Source organism: Primulina eburnea, chromosome 1, assembly GCF_022965805.1.
Source record: "Primulina eburnea isolate SZY01 chromosome 1, ASM2296580v1, whole genome shotgun sequence".
NCBI lineage: Eukaryota > Viridiplantae > Streptophyta > Magnoliopsida > Lamiales > Gesneriaceae > Primulina > Primulina eburnea.
In genome coordinates this window covers 54,928,657-54,949,302 of record NC_133101.1, presented here as the reverse complement: position 1 = coordinate 54,949,302, position 20,646 = coordinate 54,928,657, and the positions used below count along the sequence as shown (strand labels likewise).

Here is a 20,646-nt window from a genome sequence, read left to right as displayed (position 1 = left end):
TTTGACTTTCAAAGACAAGAAATATGTTTGAAGATATATACAAGAAAGACCAACTCTACTAATGTCGGACTGATTTGGTGTCCAATGTTAAATACGCGAAAGTAATAATTCTAAATACCCTATAGATGTTTAAATTAATGTGACGCCTAAGAAAAATTTCGAACGTCGAAACTAAAAATTTAGAACTTCCGTTGCGTCTTGAATATAAGAAAACAATATTCCATCTCTAATAAATTATTCCTGCCTGTGAAATGATTCGTTTAGATGTCGAGAATCCCATGACAATACAAGAAATTCTCACAAGACTCATGCAGTCGAATTGATCATGCTCGCATCAAATGAGGATCTTTTTTAATTTAAAAAAAAAAAAAGAAACAAAGAAAATAGAAGCAGTCGAATTTGGGTTCATTCAAATGTAAAGAGTATAAATCCCTACGCTTACAAATAATAAAGTGGTCCTGTCCTAACCTTTATTTTCTGGTTTTGTTCCAGAGAAATTCGTAGACTGGAATTGTTACAGAAGTAGCCTAGTATTAATAATGTCTTGGTATGCTAAAAAGCAATAATAAAATAGACATGTACCATAACGACATCTGCCTTAAAAAAAAATAGAACAAAAAGAAAAGAAAGATGCACAGAATCGGCCTAAAGAAAAACCCCACAGCCTACAATGTTGACAGTGGCCATCATGAATTATCCAGCAATATTTATGTTTGATTATTCCCTAAGAAGGCATCGAAACGTGAGTATTTGTTCTTAAATGTGAATTATTTTCTTCAAATACAAATTCAACCTTAATGAACGTAGTGAGAATAATAATTAATTATGATTCGAAAAAATTAAAAAGAGTTGTCGAGGTACAGCATGTGGCATGCTAGTCTGAGTGATAAATGTTGATTTCTCCAAGTACAAGGTGCAGAGAGGACTTTCCTTGAAGGGAATGACCACTACCACCCAACTAGATTCTGGATTCTATTAAATATGGGTCCAAATTAAACGATGGCCAGGGCCAAAACTAGATTAATTTATAAGAAAACCAGTCATTGAAGCGAGGATAAGAAAAAAAACTGAGGACAAAATGACGTGCCAAGATGATATAAAACAAGAAAACATAGTGGGGAATGACTAATCAATTGCACCCTTCGGTTTTAGCATGTAAAGTACTAACATATATCACAACAAAACAATGGAGCAAAATCTACTGCTCAAGTTCATTTGCTCATGAAGCTAACCCAAAATCCCAACAGGGGCAAGTTTTCGGTGAAACCTATATTTCTGCAAATAATTTTCTATACAAACTGTGAACAGAATAAAAAATTACGCTATGTACAACATACATCTTCCGCCCAAAAAGCCAAATCTTTCTGCTGGGAATCAATCATCAAAATGACAATATTTTCACTCACCAATCAGCCCGAGTCCTAGTTGTGAAGCTGAGGGACAAGGGTGATCTTTTTTCTTATCGGATCTGCCACATGGATCCCTGCAACCCGATTAAAAGCTATATTTCGATCTCATTGTTAGCACGCTGAGGGCGTTAATTCCATCTTGTATAGTTTCTTGGCGAAAAATCTATCCACGAACGTCCAATAACCACAAGCACATCCTACAATCACCCCTGGTTCATGGAAGATCTCAAGTTCTCATCCGGTAATATCCACGAAAAAAGGTGGCCACCAGAATCTCCACTCAAAAACTGTTTAAGGTCATTAGATATATGAAGGGCAGTAACTGGAAACTTGTGGGACTTCAGTATCTTATGCAGAATCAATCTGTACTCGGGTACTTTATCTCCAAGACGAAGCCCTCCCGTTGGATTACTAGATGGTTTGCTTTGGGAAGACTCCTCGCTTGAGGTGTGAACCATTTTCCACACTTTGACAGCTCCACTTTGGTGACCTGAGACGAACCAGTTAGTGTCCTGCCAATCAGAGAAGTTGCAGCCAGCAACAGATACAATGAAATCTGATGGAAGTTGTGACGTGTTCACAACTGCAAGGCAGTCACCATTAATTGACCAAACAGCAAGCACGACACCCGCTGCAGTCACAATTTCACCAGTCAGGTCATTCACATACACTGCTGAAATGGGTGAAGGAAACTCCGGAAGTTGCCTGACAAAAACCAACGAGCTAAGATCCCATAATATTATTGTGCAATCATCTGACCCACTAACTACCATCATGTAGGGCTGGCTAACACGAATGCAGGTGATTTTACCAGTGTGACCACAAAGTGCCTTCTCCAACTGCAAGTGACGAATTACACGAGGTCCATCTTTTTCGATTCTCCAAACGCAAACCAAACCATCATCTGCCCCAGTAACCAAAACTTGGCCATCAAGGCTCGCACTGACGCACTGGATTTGATTGCCTCCATGAAGATTTTCATGAGTAGAAAGAAGCTTATCTTGGTCATAACTCATAAATCGGAAACTACGATCGGGAAAACCCCAGGCAACGTACTTGGTATATGTTCTAGGTTTAAGCAAGCTATTTGCACCAGCAACAAGAATTTTATCACCAAAAGTCACAATTTGAGATATAGAAGACGAGCTCTTACGAATTTCATGAGGAACAAGAAGTGTCGAATGTTTCAGTGGATGAGGAACAAGCTTTCTATCAGTCCGTCTTTTAACATGAGGCTTCAAGAAAAGTTGTTTTGGAGTCTGTCCAAAATGATTAATTTGAGCTAGAATTGATGCTTTCATGGCAGGATCTGTTACTGAATCAATGTCAACACTTCCTTCGTAGGTATAGTGGTAGAAAACATTAACAGCTGCCTCAGCTGCCTGTTAAACAGATAAATAATACTTTCACTAAAATTAAAAGATAGTTATGCAAAAAGAATGACTGGAAAACTAGATAGATGATGCAAGGAAGATAAGTTGACAAATTGAGCTAAACGACGCATAAAAAAAAATACCCAGTACAGGATTCAAATATTTATTTGGCGCATAGCCTAAATAAGAATCAAAATTTTATAGAATTTGGGGTTTCATAAAATAAATTTTTGCGTCCCCTTCCACAATGTGATTCGTATTCACTTGGGATAACAAATTTAGTGGAAGGAATAGAAGAAAGAAAAATGCAACAAACTTGAATCTTGGTACCACGGTCTGAGGTGAACTACATTGGAGCATTTTCTTCTTTGTTATTTTCAGGATAATAATAAAGAGGCCCAAAGACAAATGATCGGAAATTAAATGAACCAATATAAAATTGGTCAACAAAAAACAAGTGTAAGGTAGTTAATGAAGTTTAACATCGCTAAAACTAATGTTCAACACCCAATGATGGAAAAAAAATACTCACCTTTCCTCTCTGTTTATACCCAAAGATGAGGTCTATCCAGTGGTGCAGATTCTCAGAAACATAATCAGATTCCAGTGCTTCTCTGTGCTTCCTAATGAACTCGAAAGTGCTGCCGTTGGCCCATGGAGGCAAGACAACATCACCAACCTATCACCATCTCATATCAAAAAAGAAATGTGAAGGAACAGTTCTGGGAAATAAACAGCAATACCAAGTATTTAAAAACTTTGAGTAACCTTCTCTCCTGATTGTTTTTCTCCCAAGTCAAGATTGAACTTATTTTGCAAGAATTCTGGCATGTAGAAAAACTCCGGAACGAGTTCCTTGACATCTGATGTGTTGCTTTTCCCGGCAGCACTCAACCAGGTTTCTCGTATGCTGTTGAAAAGTCGATCAGCATGGTCAAACTGTCCTCCCTGAAGCTTTTGATTCTCGATACTAAATGGTGGCAGACGTAATAGGTAGAAGAGAACAATCCCAGCACTGGAATAATGAGAACCATAATGAAATTTGGGAACCTCTGGATCATCCCAGGTCTCATATCTGCGAGATAGAAAAGATAGATCAGATAAAATGATATATTCAGATTTAAAATATAGCAGGGGATGGGGAGGTCAAATGCAACACCAGAAGGTAGTAAATGGGTCAATAAGTCTGCCAGAACAGGAGCCAACCTCTTCCTAAACTCTTCTTCGCCTTCCAATGTTTGACAACCCATGGGTCTCTCAAGTTTACGGAACGTTTTTGGATTTAACAAATTCAATTTCTCACTCTCATAATCTGCCAGGACCCAAGGAAACACTGGATACTGTGTGAGATCACTGTATCCTCGACCTGCCAGAGTGTTGAGATGCATAATATACTGAAAATTGCTAATTTCTCCATTTTGCCACCTCTTGGAAAAGGATTTTGCCATAACCTTAAACAAACGGCTGCCTTCATTGTTTTCCTGTTTTGTTGAGCCTGATATTGTTGCATCCAAACTGTCACACAAACAAAATATGAACTCAAAATGTGGTTTCAAGAGAACAGGAAGCCTAAAAGGCAAAGACCGTAGATTGGTGCTGAAGATGAAGAAGCATGATGTGGTCACATCAGAAACATAAGGATATTCTATTAATACAAAGAAGCCTGTTTTTTATGATACTCTGATGTCATGAGAACTCTAATCCATACATTCTCTAAAATGATATTAACATTTTTTTATAGGAAACTTAACTTACATATAATAAATAATTCTTGTTACAAAAGAAGCGGATGAGTAATCCGCAAATTAGGATATTAACATCAACATATGCTGCTCCAGTATCACCCCCTCAAACAGAGATGAATGTTTCATGTATTTCTAGGACTACATCTTGTACCTTAACCAAAATATAGGGAGGTAACAAATACTTCAGAAAAGAAAAGTTTTCTCCTGAACTACAAAATGTGGAATAGGAACTTAATATTGTGTGACCCAGAATATGTGCTGACAACTCTTAAAGCCGCTAAGTTTAATATGTGCTGATAACTCTTAAAGCCGCTAAGTTTGGCAAAGAAGTCCACCATTATTCATACAAATAAAACTAACATAGAAGTAGCTGAAATCAAAAACATGTAGACTAAGAAGCAAATACAGTTTTCTCGTTCATAACTGTTACATTTCGGCACCATAATATGTTAATTGTTTTATCTGATTGTACCATCGCAAACCAAGGAATGCTATATTAAAGGTAACGAAGTCAGTTTAACTCCTCAAATAAAAACAATCAGAATTTTCATCAGTAAATCACTGAGAAACTAGCCAGTTTAATCTGTTAGGTGAGAAACAACTACAAAAGTAGTCAATATTAGGATGCACAGATTTTTAAATTAGCTCTGATGAAACCCAAATAACATGTAGAGTAGCAGTGATGAACAGCAAGATAAAAGGAACAATCTAATTGAGGCACGGTTGGTTGATGTCCCATTTTTTTATATAATAAGGGTGACTGACTAAAATTGGGAATTAACTATGAAAATAACGATTCAACACATAAATGCTGTGATATGGAAAATTTGAAAAGAATTCACAGCAAAAACAATAGCACAAACACAATTTGAGAAGAAAAAAGATAGATTCCAACCAGACAGTGCTTATGTATCTTACATGCTGTTTCTGGGTAGATTCATGGCCACCAAGTTTCTAAAAACTTCTTCTCTCTCTTTCTTGTGAAAAACCAGTAAATCGTTGCAACCATCCATGCTGAAAATCTCAATAGCAACTGGTCGAAGCTGATAGTCACGCTTCAAAAGCTCATGGACACTGTCAAGCTTCCACATACGCCAATGATGAGGGACATTACCACTGGTGCATACTTTTTCTTTTCCCCAGGCACCGCCATTGTAAGCCCATGCTCTACCCCCAGTAAATGCCTTTACTGTAGCATCCCACGATGAAGTCGACTTGGAATGGGAATCCATACTACAAGACAAATCTTTCTTTACGCCCAAAGCCTGATCAATGACAGATATATCATCTTCACTCTCTTTCTCACATATGCACCCAGATTCATCAATATAAAAATTCTCAATGACATAAAGAGATAGTTCTCCAATCAAAAATATACCATCATGTTTATCAAGGCCGACAACTCGCTCACAATTGTACTTGTACTTAATCCTTTCAAGAGGTTCCAAATAAGGTCTGATCAAGTATTCACCATTATCATTTAGATCTTTGCCAGATTTGTCATCTGACCCTCTCGCATCATCGATTCTCGCTGAAGATCCTAAATCAGACTTCCCTCGAACACTTTCTGCTTTTTGTGTGGATACAGCACTGGACTGTACACCTAATTCAAGAGCTGAATAAAGACTTCCTTCATTTATACTGCTTTCTTGATCATCATTCCATCCAATCCCAGTAAAAGCTATATCCCGTACATCGTCTGATTCTTTGAGAGTTGGTTCATCATACAATTCAGAATCAAAAGATTCATTCTTTGACTTATCAGCTAGAAGGTTAAAGAAGGAATCTGATTCGGTATCAGAGCCATGGTGTTCATCATCAGTTTTCTCCTTTGACAGTTCTCCTTCCCCTAAATCAAACTGTCCATTAAGCACGTTCTGGATAGTATTTATCTTTAATTTACTACGATGAAGTTTTTTGCGCATTCTGTAAGGACCTTCAATGGGACACAGCTGCCATTCAAGCTCCTCTCCCTCCATGGATGACTTACTATACGGAAATATTCCCCGCTCGTGTACAAGCTGTTGGAGATTACTTTGCCACTCACTTTCAGCATGAAGGACCCATCCATACTTATCCTGGCGGATAACTCGTAATTCAGTAGCCATAGCGTCGCGTACCAATTCAAGCGCAATTCTCCTTTCAGTCACCTGCTCCCAATGTTTTTGTTCTAATTTTGAGATGTCCTTTATTTTTCTTCCCATTTCTCTCTTACGCCGACTGTCCATGCCCTTTATCCTCACTCCAGGAAACTTTGCAGACCCTGCAATGTACTGCACCCACATAATGATAGCACAATGTTCCAACACTTTATTGACAGTGGACTCAGAACTCTTGAGCCAATCAAAAAATGCCGATAATTTTTCAGTCAAAAGTTTATCAAATCCACCATGCAGAACATCCAAAGATGGCCCTTGATTTGGTTTAGAGACCAAAAACTCTTCAAGGGCAACTCTACGATGAACCAGTAGATACTTGAGAATATCAACCGCTGCATTCTTCGCATTTTGTCTATGATCATAAAGAAGAGATATCAAATTTATACAAAGGCAGCAATTCAGATCAGTATCAAGATTACTGGGACAAAATACTATTCTTCTATGGGCGATCAGCAACTGTAAAACTGTGAAAATATCAATCCCTCCATCTTCCAGTGAAGGGTAAAATAAAAATCTTTTCTTCTGTTCATTCTGCAAACCTAACCGTGAAAAAAGATCATTCTCCCCGATGGTAACCAAGAAAGATGGTAGGAAACAAAACAGTATCATACGATTCACATTCTTGAAGAGTGCGTGTATGTAAGTATCAAGTTGTCTATTTCCTCTCCCAATAGAAAGGAGACCTTTACCGGCAGGAATTGCTTCTTCAATTCGACCATCCTTATTTGCCAACTGCAGCATTGACAACAAAAATTCAAGAGTCTTCAATACGCCAGCAGGCCGAGAAAAAGCTCCCATGTATACACGATCCACTATCATCCAGGAAAGTGAGTCTAAGTTAAGGGACCAACGGCTCTTATCCAACTTCTTCTCATTTTCCTCATCATCACGTAACAGACGCCTTTCAAGAAAATTCATCAATCTAGTAAGGCATAATCCCTGAAAAACTAATACAGAATCAGAATCAGCATACAGAGGTACACTTTCCAAAATAGTCTCTATTACTGACGCGGCTTTCATCTGCTCAGTCAAAAAATCAGAAAGAACTTCAGCCATTAAGTCTAAAACCGCAGTAGCACCAGCAGAACATGGGCCGCCTCCATAGCCAGAATCATCCACTTCAAGAAGTAGCTTTGAACTTATTGAGAACAATGTGTGTGAGGCATTTTGAGGCTGAGTATTAGATGTTAAGTCTGAAGAAGAATCCATTTCATTCACAGACATAAAGGACTCCATTGATGGAGTAGAAGTTGACTTGAATTTTGAATCATTGCGGCTGCCACCACCCAACCAAGATGTCAATGCAAAAACTGGAGATGACAAAGGACTGAGTGGGATCCTGGAATTTGATCTCTCGGACAAAATAGGGGACTCAGGAATAGGGAAAGACGCAGAACTGAGTGAATCGTTCTGATGAACATTATCTGATGTGCTTCTCATATCACGAAAATTAAACTCATTACTCCCAGAAGTGTCGTTGGACACCTGGTCCATCGTTTCGACGTCAACATTTCCCAAAGCATCGATATCCTCTTTCATTAGTTTCTCCAAGTTGTCCAATTCCTGATGGGTTCCGGTATCATCAACCTCGAGTTTCTCAGTTACCATTTTATTTTGGATGATAGACATATCTTCAGAACTAGCGCTAACATGTGCCTGCGGAAAGCTCCCTATGCTAATAGAGGTCTTGGCTGACTGCTCATTTTCTTGAGGCAAGCTAGAAAATGTATTCTGGGAGCTACTAGTATCATCAGAGTCATTCAAATTCTTGTCTTCAGTTTTCGACGTGAGTTCTTTGGCAATCCTCACAGCTTGGGCAGCCCTGAATATCAGACAGTAACATTTAAATTAGACAAACGAAACATCACACTTCATTGATTTCATAGACAGCGAGTATCAAAAATTGGAAGTAACATAAAAAAAATCAAAGAGAGATATAAACACTTAAAAGGCTAAAAATAACACATGTACCAAACCTGACACAAGAAAAATAGAGGTCAACGCAACCCTCAAGAAATTCAGCTCGTCTGCAGACAGCTGAAAATGGAGGACACATTTTGGCAAGATCAACCATAAATCTCAGAACTGAAGTAGCCGCAGCGGGTGCTGACGCCTCTCCACCCATCAAACGAGCAGCATAAGTTTTGTGCATCAAAGCTTCGCCTTGGAGCTCTCCAGCTACGTCAACATGTCCATCTACAAGCTCTGCCACAAGCCTAGCACCAGCCTGAGAAAGATTGCCAGTTTGATGTGCAAGCATTGACTGCATAACCAACCGGTCAAATGTTGATTTTGCCATAGCAATAATGGTTTCCAGAAGTTCAACAAATTTTAACTCTCCATAGCTACTGTCACTTGGCATGAGAGCGTGAAAATCGAGCATGCGAACTTCTGGTAATCTTGGATATACCGGCTTTCCAAATATTAGACAAAACTGAATGTAATAGATATCAGGAGAATCATAGAAACTAGGAAGCACCCTCGTTAAACCTTGATACCCTCCACTTGAGCGGAATTTAAGTGCAAATGTAGAAGAAGATGCAAGGCATACACCTAGAAGAGTCATGATCCATCTCATACTCGTCGGATGAACTGCTTCATCCAGAAAATATGTAATTAATTTTGATGAAACAATTTTATGCCACTGTTCAAGTAACTCTTCTGATTGAATGGTCACCTGGAGATCAATTAGCATCTCTAGCAACATATTTCTTACAATTACATGCTTCCCCATTGATTCTCGAGAAATATGATTATGCGACAATAGTTCAGGTGGATCAAATGTCATAATCACAAACCTTACCACAAGTTCCAATTCAGAAGGTAAAAATCCATCCTCCAAAATTACACCGAGCAACACAACTAATTTTTCTAATACTGCCACTTCAACATCACCTCTCTGCATGGTTACAAGCAAGTGTTGAACAAGGTTAATCCTACGAAGTATTGTAAGGTTATGATTGCGATACCAATGCATTGAGACAAGATGCTCAAGAAAACCAAGTAAAGAAATTTGAACTGGGACTGGAGCTGTAACCCAAAGGGTCCAATCCAATAAGACGTGCTCAACCATGTCAGCATTTGACAGAACAATGCAATTAGAAGTCTCAGTTGGTATGTCTGAATTTTCCAGCTCTGAAACATGACTGTACGAATCTTTTGGTGCAGAAAAATCATCCATTTCTCCGTGAGAACCAACAGATGAAAATTCATCACGGAACTTGGACAAACTAAGATCTTCAAAGCTTGATTCACTAATTGTGGCAACAGGTGACAGAGAGCTTGGCACAATTCCAAGTTTTCTAGGTTCAGAGAAAGAAGCCTCGCAGGCAGCAATTTTAAAAAAGATCTCAAGTGCTTTCATGTCAAACAATGACATTCTGCGATGAAGAAATAGAGATAGCAAGTGGTATCCTCTGTACTTCTGCATGTCTCTCACATTCTGTGGGTTCTGATGAAGAGCACATGCAAGTAATGTCAAGGACATGTGAAGCATGTCCCTTGATTCAGATGCTTCAACTAGTGCAAGGACTACAGCCATGCCGCCAATTGGACGGATAGAGTCGCCAATGATACATTGCTTGCAAACATGGATATCTCCAAAAAGTCTACCGAAACGTGGTATGCCTGAGGACATCCATAGATATGATCTAAGAGTTATTACATCTATAAATTATAAAGCCAAGCAATCGAATAATACTGATTATTAAACAACAACACTTATACAATAGAAATGAAGACAATTAATTCACTCACCCCCAATAGGAGAAGCAGCAGCTGAAAGTGGATCGACTAGATTAAGCATGGATAAAGTTCCAGATGCTCGGAATAATTCTGTGCTTGTTCCATCAAATGCAAATATCAGTTTTTTACCCCATAATTGCAGTGAGAGACTTCGCAACTTTTCAGAATCCCAGACAAATCCACTATGATTCACCTTAGAGACAACTTGCTTGCCAGCACTCTCATACTTCTGCATATTAGAGGTCAAAGGCAGATCGGTGTCTAAAGAATCTAAGATGGCCATACTGCCCCCACCACATGCCTGATTTGGAACAAATTGTAGAAGATTGGTGTCTTGAAAAAGGCCCCTATATCCTCTCCCAAGAATGTACATAAAACATATAGAACCTGGCAATAGCACCTCCTCAAAAAGATAGCATGACCTGAGACTCCATGACATATCACTTATCCTTGCATAAGAACTCGGTGTCCCAATTGTTACCTGCAGAGACTTTCCAGCAGGAGACAGAGAGTATCCAAGTTTCCCAGTGTGTCGTAGCTTACCATTGAGATACACATAAGCGATACTTGCTTGAAATAATCCAGCCAAGGCATTTGGTTTGCTGTGCACAACTGCTAGGTGATGCCACCGACCTTCCTCCATTTCTAACCCAGTACAAGTCAAGGAGGAGGAGTTACTGGTTGAAAGGGTAAGAACCCCATCATCCTGCAAAAGAAGTTCGGCGTAAAATGTGCTTCCATTATCTACAGCACCAACAGAAAAAATTCGTAGAGTCTGAGATCCAAGTTGTTGCCCATTAGCCATGCTATGCCTTTTAGAATATCCATATTTGGGTGCTTCGGTCTCCCTGACATGTGATTTTAACAGATTTCTGTATTGGAACCAACAAACAAAAGAATAACCAGCAGCAGGGGGCCATGACCTTTCCCCTAATGGTACTTGAATGGAAGCATGTCCGATCTTGCTCATGTTAAACTCTACAATGGGGGCAAGAGAAACATCTTCTGAGCCCATACCCTGAGAGAGAATCAATCTTTCCATCATTGAAAAAAGAGAAGAGCCGGGACCCGCCAGCCTCATTTGCAAAATATACCTAAGTAAAATTCTAAGTTCTGATACTGATAGCCTGTCAATAAAGAATTGGAGGTCTCGGATCAATAGAGTTAGTTGTTAAACAAAGTAATGCAAAAGAATTCCATGGGACTCTCCAATCAAATGCTGTTACCTGTAGGCACCAAGAACTTCCACTATCTTCAGCGCATGAGAAACCAAAGGTAGAGAGCTAGACATGAAAGGTTGTACTTTCTCCAATAGAAGTTCCACACAACCTAGCAACATTGAAGTCAAAAATAATGAGGATGCATTTAAAGTTACAAAAATTACGTACCGACGATGATTAAACAAGTACGCACCTACAGAACTGAGATTTTCCCAATTGAAAGAACTTCCACGAGCAAGTTTTTCAATGAGATTTAACAATTCTAATTGCACTTTTGGAGTAAAGAGCAGTAAAGCACGTAGGAGTACTCTGACAGCAGCAGCATTATACACACGTTCCTTATCAGGAGCGAAAGGTCCCGATGGTGTGATGAAAAGAAAACTTGATGACTCATTTTCAACGTTACCAGATACTGTTGCAGCTTCGGACACAGGAAATGGTGGAAGCACTACCTCTAGAGCAAGTTCCAGCAACAATTGTATGACTTGGTGTTCACATTCAACGCAAATTATACCAGACTCGGAAAGAAGATCATAAAAGCTATGTGATGACAGAATTACATGCAACTTTGATCGATTAATAGCATTTTCACTAACACCAGCTGTCATAACCCGCAGCATGTACGTGAACAGCTTAATTAAAACATTTGTAGAAGTTCGATTGTTTTGTTCTTGGTCATTTTGAAAAGAATGAAGGGTGGTCAATAAAAGAGAAAACCCAGTTGATTCACCAAAAACCCTCTGTGCCGAACCATTAGCCCCTAATATGCGCCACAAGGCTCCAAAAGTATCACATTTTGCATCAATATGAAGGGAGTATTGGGATCCCAGAGCACTTGTAACCATCCCGCTTTTAAGAACTTCAACAATTGCCCCCAATTCTTCTGGATGAGCCTGATTAAAACAGAGGCACTGATGAGTAATACTTCTAACTTACTAACTTCATAAGTGATGCATTTAGTCATTACTGACTAAGTTCAAAGTTTTCCTTGAAAACTCGGGTAAAATTATGAGCTACAACAGACAAAAGAACCTAAGAATGCTCTTCATGTGTAATCCCAACACAACCAAGCCATTCCTGATCTTGATGTTTCACGACCAAGTACATGCCTAGATATTTTCCCACCAAATTACACATCAAAATATAAAACTTAACAAGGGGAAAGAGGGCAAACATTTGAGACTACAACCGATACACTTTCAAGTAAACCTATATTGAACTCAAAGATAACAGTGGAAAATCACATAAAAAGGTTTTATAGAAAAAAGCATGTTTACCTGTTTGACATCCTCAATAACCAAGCATGACAACAACCGCAGAACACCAGGACGATGTATATCAGATGCCAAAAAAGGCAGCGTGATAGTTACGCCATTAGCAGAGCGAAATGATGCTTGATTGGGTTCTGCTTTCTTCAATAAGTATACCAAACAATCCCAAGCAACTGCTATAGTGGTCTCTATTTCGAACAGTGGGAATTTTCCGGAACCAGATTCCAAGAGTTTTGGAGAAGAAAGAATTGCATCTTTGCTATCCAAGTGCTTCTTGAAGCTGCTGGAATTACTCTTTCTCTCCAAATGATCATGGTCACCAGTGAGCTCCTCGGGGCCAAGTAGAAATCTGTGCTGCTTCAGATCATCTAACAGAACCTCCAGTACACCAACTTCTCTTAGTATTTTCTTGTATTGTTGGTCAAATGATAAAAGTTTTACGAAAAAAGACAGTATCGTGTTCTTTAATTCAGAAGTAATTGGTTGCTGAAGCAAGCAGCAAAGTGAAAGCAACTCTTGCTCAGGAATAATATTCACAACAGTTACTGCATATTCAAGGATTTTCAAGATTATCTCTTGCAGAGATGAAGGAAAACCGGCCATATTGAGAATCAAGAGAGGCACAGTTCTCAACTGTTGGCACAACTTATAGTTTTCAAGATGACTGGAAAAAATTTTAAACATTCTATTTAATACTTCTGCCTGTAATTCTCTACTTTCCGCTTTGATTAAAATGTCCTGCAACATTTGAATAGCTTCTAAATCTTTGACTTTGTCGTTATCCTTCTCCCAAACTTCATCAGCTATTCGGTCAGAGGATGATGTACGACTTCTGCCATGTCCATTAGGCTTTGTGTGAGAATTTTTTGAAGCTTTTACACCAACCGAATCAGGAGAACCTGAGGGTCCTGTTTGGGCCAAATTAACAATGACATCAAGAAGCCTACAAAGTGTGGGGGAGAGACTGTGTGATGAATCATTTTCTTCCTTTTCTTCTGGTTTCTTCATCTCCAGCCTGCCAACTGCTTGTGAACCATCCAAAACATGACCATCTTCAGAAAGATATTTGGAACAAGAAGTCTGACCAGCTTGGTTCTTTGACAGTGTCAAAGCAAATTGGACCAAGAATTGATAACCATGAGCATTATGAATATCCTCCCTGAGTCTTATAACACCAGCCTCTACAGGCAAAGAATGCATACAATCAGTGTCCCTTAAATAAAAAGTAGTATCCTAATAAGGTATGATAACTAACTAGCCCAATCCGTCACATACACAAGTTTATTATAACAAAATTATATCATCGCAGAAACTATGACACACCAGGTCTATATGACAATTCAACACATTCAAGAAGCAAATCCACGATGCCCATAGTGTAGGCAGGATCCCCACATTCAGGATTAAAATCCTTAACCGCCATTAAAAGCACTTTTATCTGCACAGAGAAAAATAAGAAGTGTCGAAAATAAAGAACTAAAAGCACTAGCAATAAGTTCGAAAAATAATAACCATTAAAACTTGTTCATGAATGTGCATTCACATAATCATTTGAATTTCAAGTTGTTGCTTTTCCCATCTAATATCAATCATAGAAACTAGGAGTAAACATGATTCTCAAAATTAAATCTCTAGAAGGTCCAACCACCATAAGGATGCGATATAAATGAGTTATTGTTAGAGGTGTCAAAAAGCTGTAAATGTGGAAAAATATCATCTAATCAGCGGAAACAATAGAAATATAGACATATATGCAAGTGCATGTGCACATACCAGATGATGCTTCCGTATATACTTGGATGTGCTGCCATTGTCATTAGCCAAAAGCAGACCAAGAATCTGGATGTCAACAATACAAAGAAAAATTAGATCATCGATTATGAAAGTAAAATAATGAGCCCATGCCTCGAATCTCAAGTACAGAAATATAGCTACTTACATAGCTGGAAAAATATTTTATAATACCTGCATAGCATGTCTGTGAAGCTGAATGGCATGTAATGGAACAAGACCATGCTTGAATTGAGAAAACACAACTGAGGAACCATTGGCAACCATTTGACACAATAATTGAAGTGAATTATCCTCTATCAAACTTTGAGGAGCTGATGGATGGCTAGCCAGTGCTTTCATGATATGTACAACACTTCCCTCAACCTGATCAAATTCAAACGGTGGTAAAAAATCATAGCAATTGTATATCAAGAGCATCAGCAGATCACATTACCAATATTTAGAAAACCAATGAAATACTATCCTTCATAATGGTCATGGTAGCTACATCAAAAGATACAAAGAACTACATCATAGGCTTTTCAAGTTAGCAACCATTCATTCCTCCTACTTTGTATTACCAGGCATCAACCAGTAGAATAAATTAAAATGTGCAATGCATGCTTTGGACCACTTCTGGCACATATGCACCTAGCGCTGATACACCAACTTATGACTCGAGATACATTAATGCTTCCAGGAGAATAGAAGTGAAAGAATGATGATAAATACATCCTCATCGTAATGCATTCAACTAAGAGCAAAACAAGAAGTAGAGACCACTGCCCCGTGTCAGAATATAGAAAGATAGAAAATATAAGGGATACATTCTGAACAAAAATACTGATATCAGTTATCATACACCATATTCCACCCAAGGTTTAATACCTCCTGCCTCAAATTGGTAAAAGCAATTTATTGAAACAGAAGGTAGCAACGCTTCCCTTACAAATTGCTCAGATCACTTTCCATATGATCTACTTGTTGAGCATACATGACATGAGTGGGGCAGCAAAAACATACTTTAAACCGAGTTCACATATAATATTAATTCAGCTTCAGGTCAATAGATTTTAATTACAGAAAAATATCATGGAGTATCTACCAAAAGAAGTACATATTTTAAATTTAGCGAGGAAAAAATTGACTATTTGATGGTTTAAGAGTTAAGACGATGTTATAACACAGACCAGTTATCACTTCTGCAGTGGCACGGTAATATATACAAAGAAAAAGTAAACTAGGGAACCAGGTGCTTCTAGACATGCAGTAGCAATTCAGTTTTCACACAAATCACTTTGCCAGACGAACAAAAAATTATCAAAACAAAGAGGATTTGCAGAGAAAATCAACCTAATTAAAAGATAACTGTCGTTTTGATGAGTTAACCGGCAGCTAAGTAAACGTACTTGACGAATTATCAGGAAAAGAAAAACTAGGCAAATTAACTAAAGAATTAATAGGACAAACTACAAACAAATAAAAGAAATATAATTATCATTTTAGATAGGTGATAACATCTGTATAAAAAAAATAAGGCACCTCAAGACGGCGGACTGGTCTGTTTTCAGCATCATGAATTTCCTCTGTGAATAGCAACTCGTCATTATTATTCAGTTTCTGCCTCTGACCATCCCCATCAGGAGAAAGAAGAGCATATAAGACATGAATGAGACAGCTTAAAATCCCAGAATCAAGGAACGATTGTTTATCAATTGGCTGTAGAAAAATTACCATCTTGCATCAGTTACCAAAATGATAAAAAGAAATACAAACGGAAAGACACCAAAACAATGAAAAAAGGACATTCACCACCATACTGTTAGTTTAAAAGTAAAAAAAAAAAGATAACAACAGGTAGCGTAGTTCTATTACAAATCGCAAAAAACAATTATATATGATAGGATTCAACACATGCTTCGAAACTTCATTTTCATGATAACCGAGAACGTTGGATTTTAGTGGCACAATAACTGGCTTCACCGCAGCTGATTGAAATATAGGATTCCTACAACATCAAATAGGTCCCTAACTAATAACAAAAACTGAAAGGGTTAAGAATAACTTGTACTCTCATAAGGATTAAAATTACTACATTTAATTTTTCACCTAGATAGATTCTACCGTAAAGAGTAAAAATTTTAATTCCAAAATCTTCATCGGAAAGGAGGTGAATGAAATGGCAAGGTTGCACAAGGTGCTGCCAAATTATAAAGTTTGCTGCCTGAGTTTCAGTCTTATAAAGAACCCAAACTAGAACATACAAAATAATCAAATGTTGGTTACTGTGATAACTCAGACTTGAATATGAGATAATCCGAAAAGTTTAATTTGCATATTGTCAGCTGATAATGTGCATACCCCAGATACGAGGGCTTCAACAGCACGTAATAGATTTGCACCTGGTCTGATACCATCCTGCAGAAACATAGGATGTAAGTTGCCGTCAACTGTATGAATATATATATACATACATATATATATATATATATCATACAGTTATATAAACTGATTTTTCACATAAAATTTGAGCAATAACCTTTGTGGTTTCCGAGAAATATAATAAAAGTTTATCAACTTCCAATGCTCTTGCTTTACTGCTGAGCTTCAGCTTTTCAATATCTGTTACAAATGCCCTCCCCACAACAAAAGAAAATATATGTGTCTCTACTAACCTGAAATAGTTGGTAGTTGGTTCAGATATCAGAAAAAATATTATTGCAACCAGAATCAAATAGCAAATGATTAAAAGTTCTAATGACAATTTGAGTAAATATCTGTCTCGATCTCATAATGTGTTTCATGAAACAAAAGTGTGTAAAAACATCCGTCCCGAAATTGCAACAGACAAATTTGCTGAGTATCCAACCGACACGGTAATTTATAATTATCTGAGATATCCAAACACTCCAAGATTGCATGAATTACACACCAATCCAAGATTGCGAGAAAGAGGTAATAAAAACACACAACTCCCAAAATAGACAAATTTGCTGAGATATCCAACCGACGCAATAATTTAACAGTTCTCACTGTGAGTCATTGATGATAACAAAACGCTGGAAAGGATAGGATATTTAATACACTAAAAGTTGAAACAAAACATTGTCAGAACATTTAGTCATTATGCAAATAAATTTAGCAAGTTGCACAAGCCTGGACACACAATCTGGTTAAACCCATTTATTTTCTACATATAAAAAGAAAAAGGGGAAATGAGATTCATCTTACATGGTAATCAACTGAGCAACATTTGTGTGCTTCTTCACTAATCTACAGAACATTTCTACAGTCCAATTCAAGGCCTTTTCTTTTTCCTGCAGACATGAAAAAAGACTTGTATTATATTGGTTATAGCAGTTTCACAAGGAGGAACGCATACTAAAAGCAATAAGGATAATAGTGCAATTTTACAACGCATTTTGCGATACCTTTTCAGAACTAGATGACCGAAACTCTTCCCAATAGCTCTTGAATTGCAATTCCAATTCATGTTTGTCTCTGCTATGATGAATTCAATATAAGAGAAAATCACAGATTGCAAATTGGTTTCAAAAAAGCCAAAACAAGTATTATTGTTACACGAAACAGTGACTTGAAGCATCAATAGTATCACAAGTACAATTCCCAATGCAGGAAAAAAAACTCCAGGTGGCAATGATTATCTTCAAAGACAAAAATCCATAATCTTCTAGAAATCTTTTATCTTGTTTCGATTTTCTCTACAAGGTATTTGTCTTGAACATGTCAAAAGAAACCCACAGTCCGGGTCGCAAATATTGTCATCAAAGACAATGATCCATAATCTTCTCAGAAATTTTGCATCAAGTTCCAAATTTCTCTATCTTGTATTTGTATTGAACTCAACAAAAGAAATTAGTGAAACATTCTTACCAGGAATTCCAATTGACCATACCAAATACAAGGAGTAAAGGCCACTTTTCACTTCGTTTACTTAGGTTAAAATATGCATAAACTTAAAAGGAGGTTTTCTTGTCTTATCTATATTCTATAAGATTCTCGTTCGGATGAAGTTGATTAGGAGATGCATAGGAGATGGCCAATTGGCACTTCATCAAACCCATACGGTAGAATATAACACACCAAAGAATCTGTAGTTAAATCTGTTAACTTGGATGCCCAATTTGCCAGAAAATCGAGTATTCAAAGAACATGCCACTTTGTACCCCTTTTAACATCCGTAAGACACTTTTTTGTTGAAGTGAATAAAGAAAAAAAGGTTTGAGATTAATCTGCTTAATCAAACCTTGACGAAAAGCAGCACTTGACCTATGCTGATCACAAGTATACTTGTTTTTAGTATTATACCCGCCGCACTCTCACTCATTCCAGTAACATAACTAGAGCCTACACTCCAAACTGCACATTAAAGAAATCTCACCAGATGAAGTAAACTCGATAATCATAGCCTACAATTATCTAACAACAGACAACGGTAGGGGAGTTTTTTCAGCATCGAATGATTTCACCAAGTCCCGGTTCATCAAGTAGTTGGCCAATTAAATTCTCTTCCCTGGCCGTAAAGACGTTTCAAAAAGATAAATTTGAAAATTCGAGTAGAAAGATAATACCTTGAGGGCGAAGACGAAATGTCTTGGCCGGACGGCAGGATATTGTTGACATTGTTGCTGCTATCTTTGAACGGCGAAGATGATGGAGATGAAGAAGTTGACGAAGGAGCCTGGGAAAGACCGACTTTATCTTTCAAGTCTTTAAGTAATGATGCCCATTTCATCGTTTTTCCCCCACTGGATTTCCCGAACATATATATATATATATATATATATAATCAACTAAGTATCACAATAAACAAATGGCAGAAAGTACATAAAACGCAAACGCTCTCTCATCCGACGAACAAAACAACGCCTTTCCCAAACCCCGGAGATCAGATCCAGAATCCAAATCCAGACCCTCCAGATTGTTTCTAGACGGATCTCCAGCTCATTCCCCGAACTGTATTTACAAGGAAAAAAATAAATACAGAAAAATGAAAAGACCAAGATCAAATGTAATCTGTCGGAGTAAAATCAGGGATCGGTAGCAGAAAGATCTGTAAACGAAAAATATTTCCTATCAGCGTGAATTCATCTAATTGGGGCGGAATATCAAAAGAAAGAAAGCGAGAGTCAATCGATATAGTAATCCCCTTGATCAGATGATCTTGACTGGTCAACTTCCTCGGATTTTGCCCTAGAAATTGGGCGTCAGCGTGGAATACAGGGGGAGGCTTTCTCTCTCTTGTTTTCGGATGGCTTCCTTCTTCCTCGTTTCTCGTTCTATATAGTCTTCACATCTCTCTCTCTCTCTCTCATGGAAAAAAAATATTATATATATATATATATATATATATATATTTATATACGCTCTATATTTCCCTTAAACCTTTCATTGCCATGTCAGCGTGATTCACGCCACGTGGCATAAATGCTCCGTCAGCTAATTTATATTAAAAACTTGTATGAGACGGTCTCATGTGTTATATATTGTGAGACAGATCTCTTATTTGAGTCATCCATGAAAAAGTATTATTTTTTATGCTAAAAGTATTACTTTTTATTGTGAATATCGGTAGGGTTAACTCGTCTCACAGATAAAGATTCGTAAGATTGTCTCACAAGAGACCTACTCTTTATATTTACATCATTTATTTATGAGGAATACTTTTTAGGAAACTCATTAATCTTAGTTCTTATTTAATAGAAATATAATATTTATATATACAATAATTACATTATGCAACTTTGTTAAGAAAATATTAAGTAGTTTATATCATATATTTATCCAAATATAACTTCAAATTTTATACTATGTCGGGTGAGAATTATCTGATATGTAAATTACACGTGAATATTATGTATTACGTGTTAATGAAAGATTCAGGATTATTTATTATTGATTGCGACATATTAATTTTGGTTCACGCGATAC

General features: G+C 37.5%; 1 protein-coding gene across 2 annotated transcripts; it reads right to left on the bottom strand.

Moving 5' to 3' along the window:
• Window positions 1-1,068: 1,068 nt before the first annotated feature.
• Window positions 1,069-20,012, bottom strand: LOC140831844 (protein SPIRRIG). Of its 2 annotated transcripts, none has more exons than XM_073195568.1 (19): window positions 19,287-20,012; window positions 18,126-18,198; window positions 17,926-18,011; window positions 17,234-17,369; window positions 17,056-17,112; window positions 16,237-16,413; window positions 14,887-15,078; window positions 14,695-14,760; window positions 14,245-14,359; window positions 12,928-14,102; window positions 11,844-12,543; window positions 11,657-11,759; window positions 10,443-11,557; window positions 8,663-10,313; window positions 5,446-8,508; window positions 3,989-4,297; window positions 3,551-3,857; window positions 3,315-3,461; window positions 1,069-2,791 (listed from the first exon to the last, which is right to left on the bottom strand). In XM_073195568.1, exons 1-19 carry the CDS (start codon window positions 19,478-19,480, stop codon window positions 1,613-1,615), a joined length of 10,845 nt encoding a protein of 3,614 aa, XP_073051669.1. In that variant the 5' UTR covers window positions 19,481-20,012; the 3' UTR covers window positions 1,069-1,612. The 2 variants fall into 2 exon arrangements, with proteins under 2 accessions (XP_073051669.1, XP_073051672.1); XM_073195571.1 differs by having other exon boundaries at window positions 18,126-18,195.
• Between the last annotated feature and the right edge of the window lie 634 nt (window positions 20,013-20,646).

What these genes read in the sequence shown, in the direction of transcription:
- LOC140831844 (XM_073195568.1), bottom strand. Translation starts at nt 19,480, where the DNA reads ATGTTCGGGAAATCCAGTGGGGGAAAAACGATGAAATGGGCATCATTA. An exon ending in GAAGAAGAGTTTAGGAAGAG is followed by an intron (nt 3,858 to 3,988) that starts GTTGGCTCCTGT and finishes TCTATCTCGCAG; the next exon opens with ATATGAGACCTGGGATGATC. An exon ending in AAAAACAATCAGGAGAGAAG is followed by an intron (nt 3,462 to 3,550) that starts GTTACTCAAAGT and finishes AGATGGTGATAG; the next exon opens with GTTGGTGATGTTGTCTTGCC.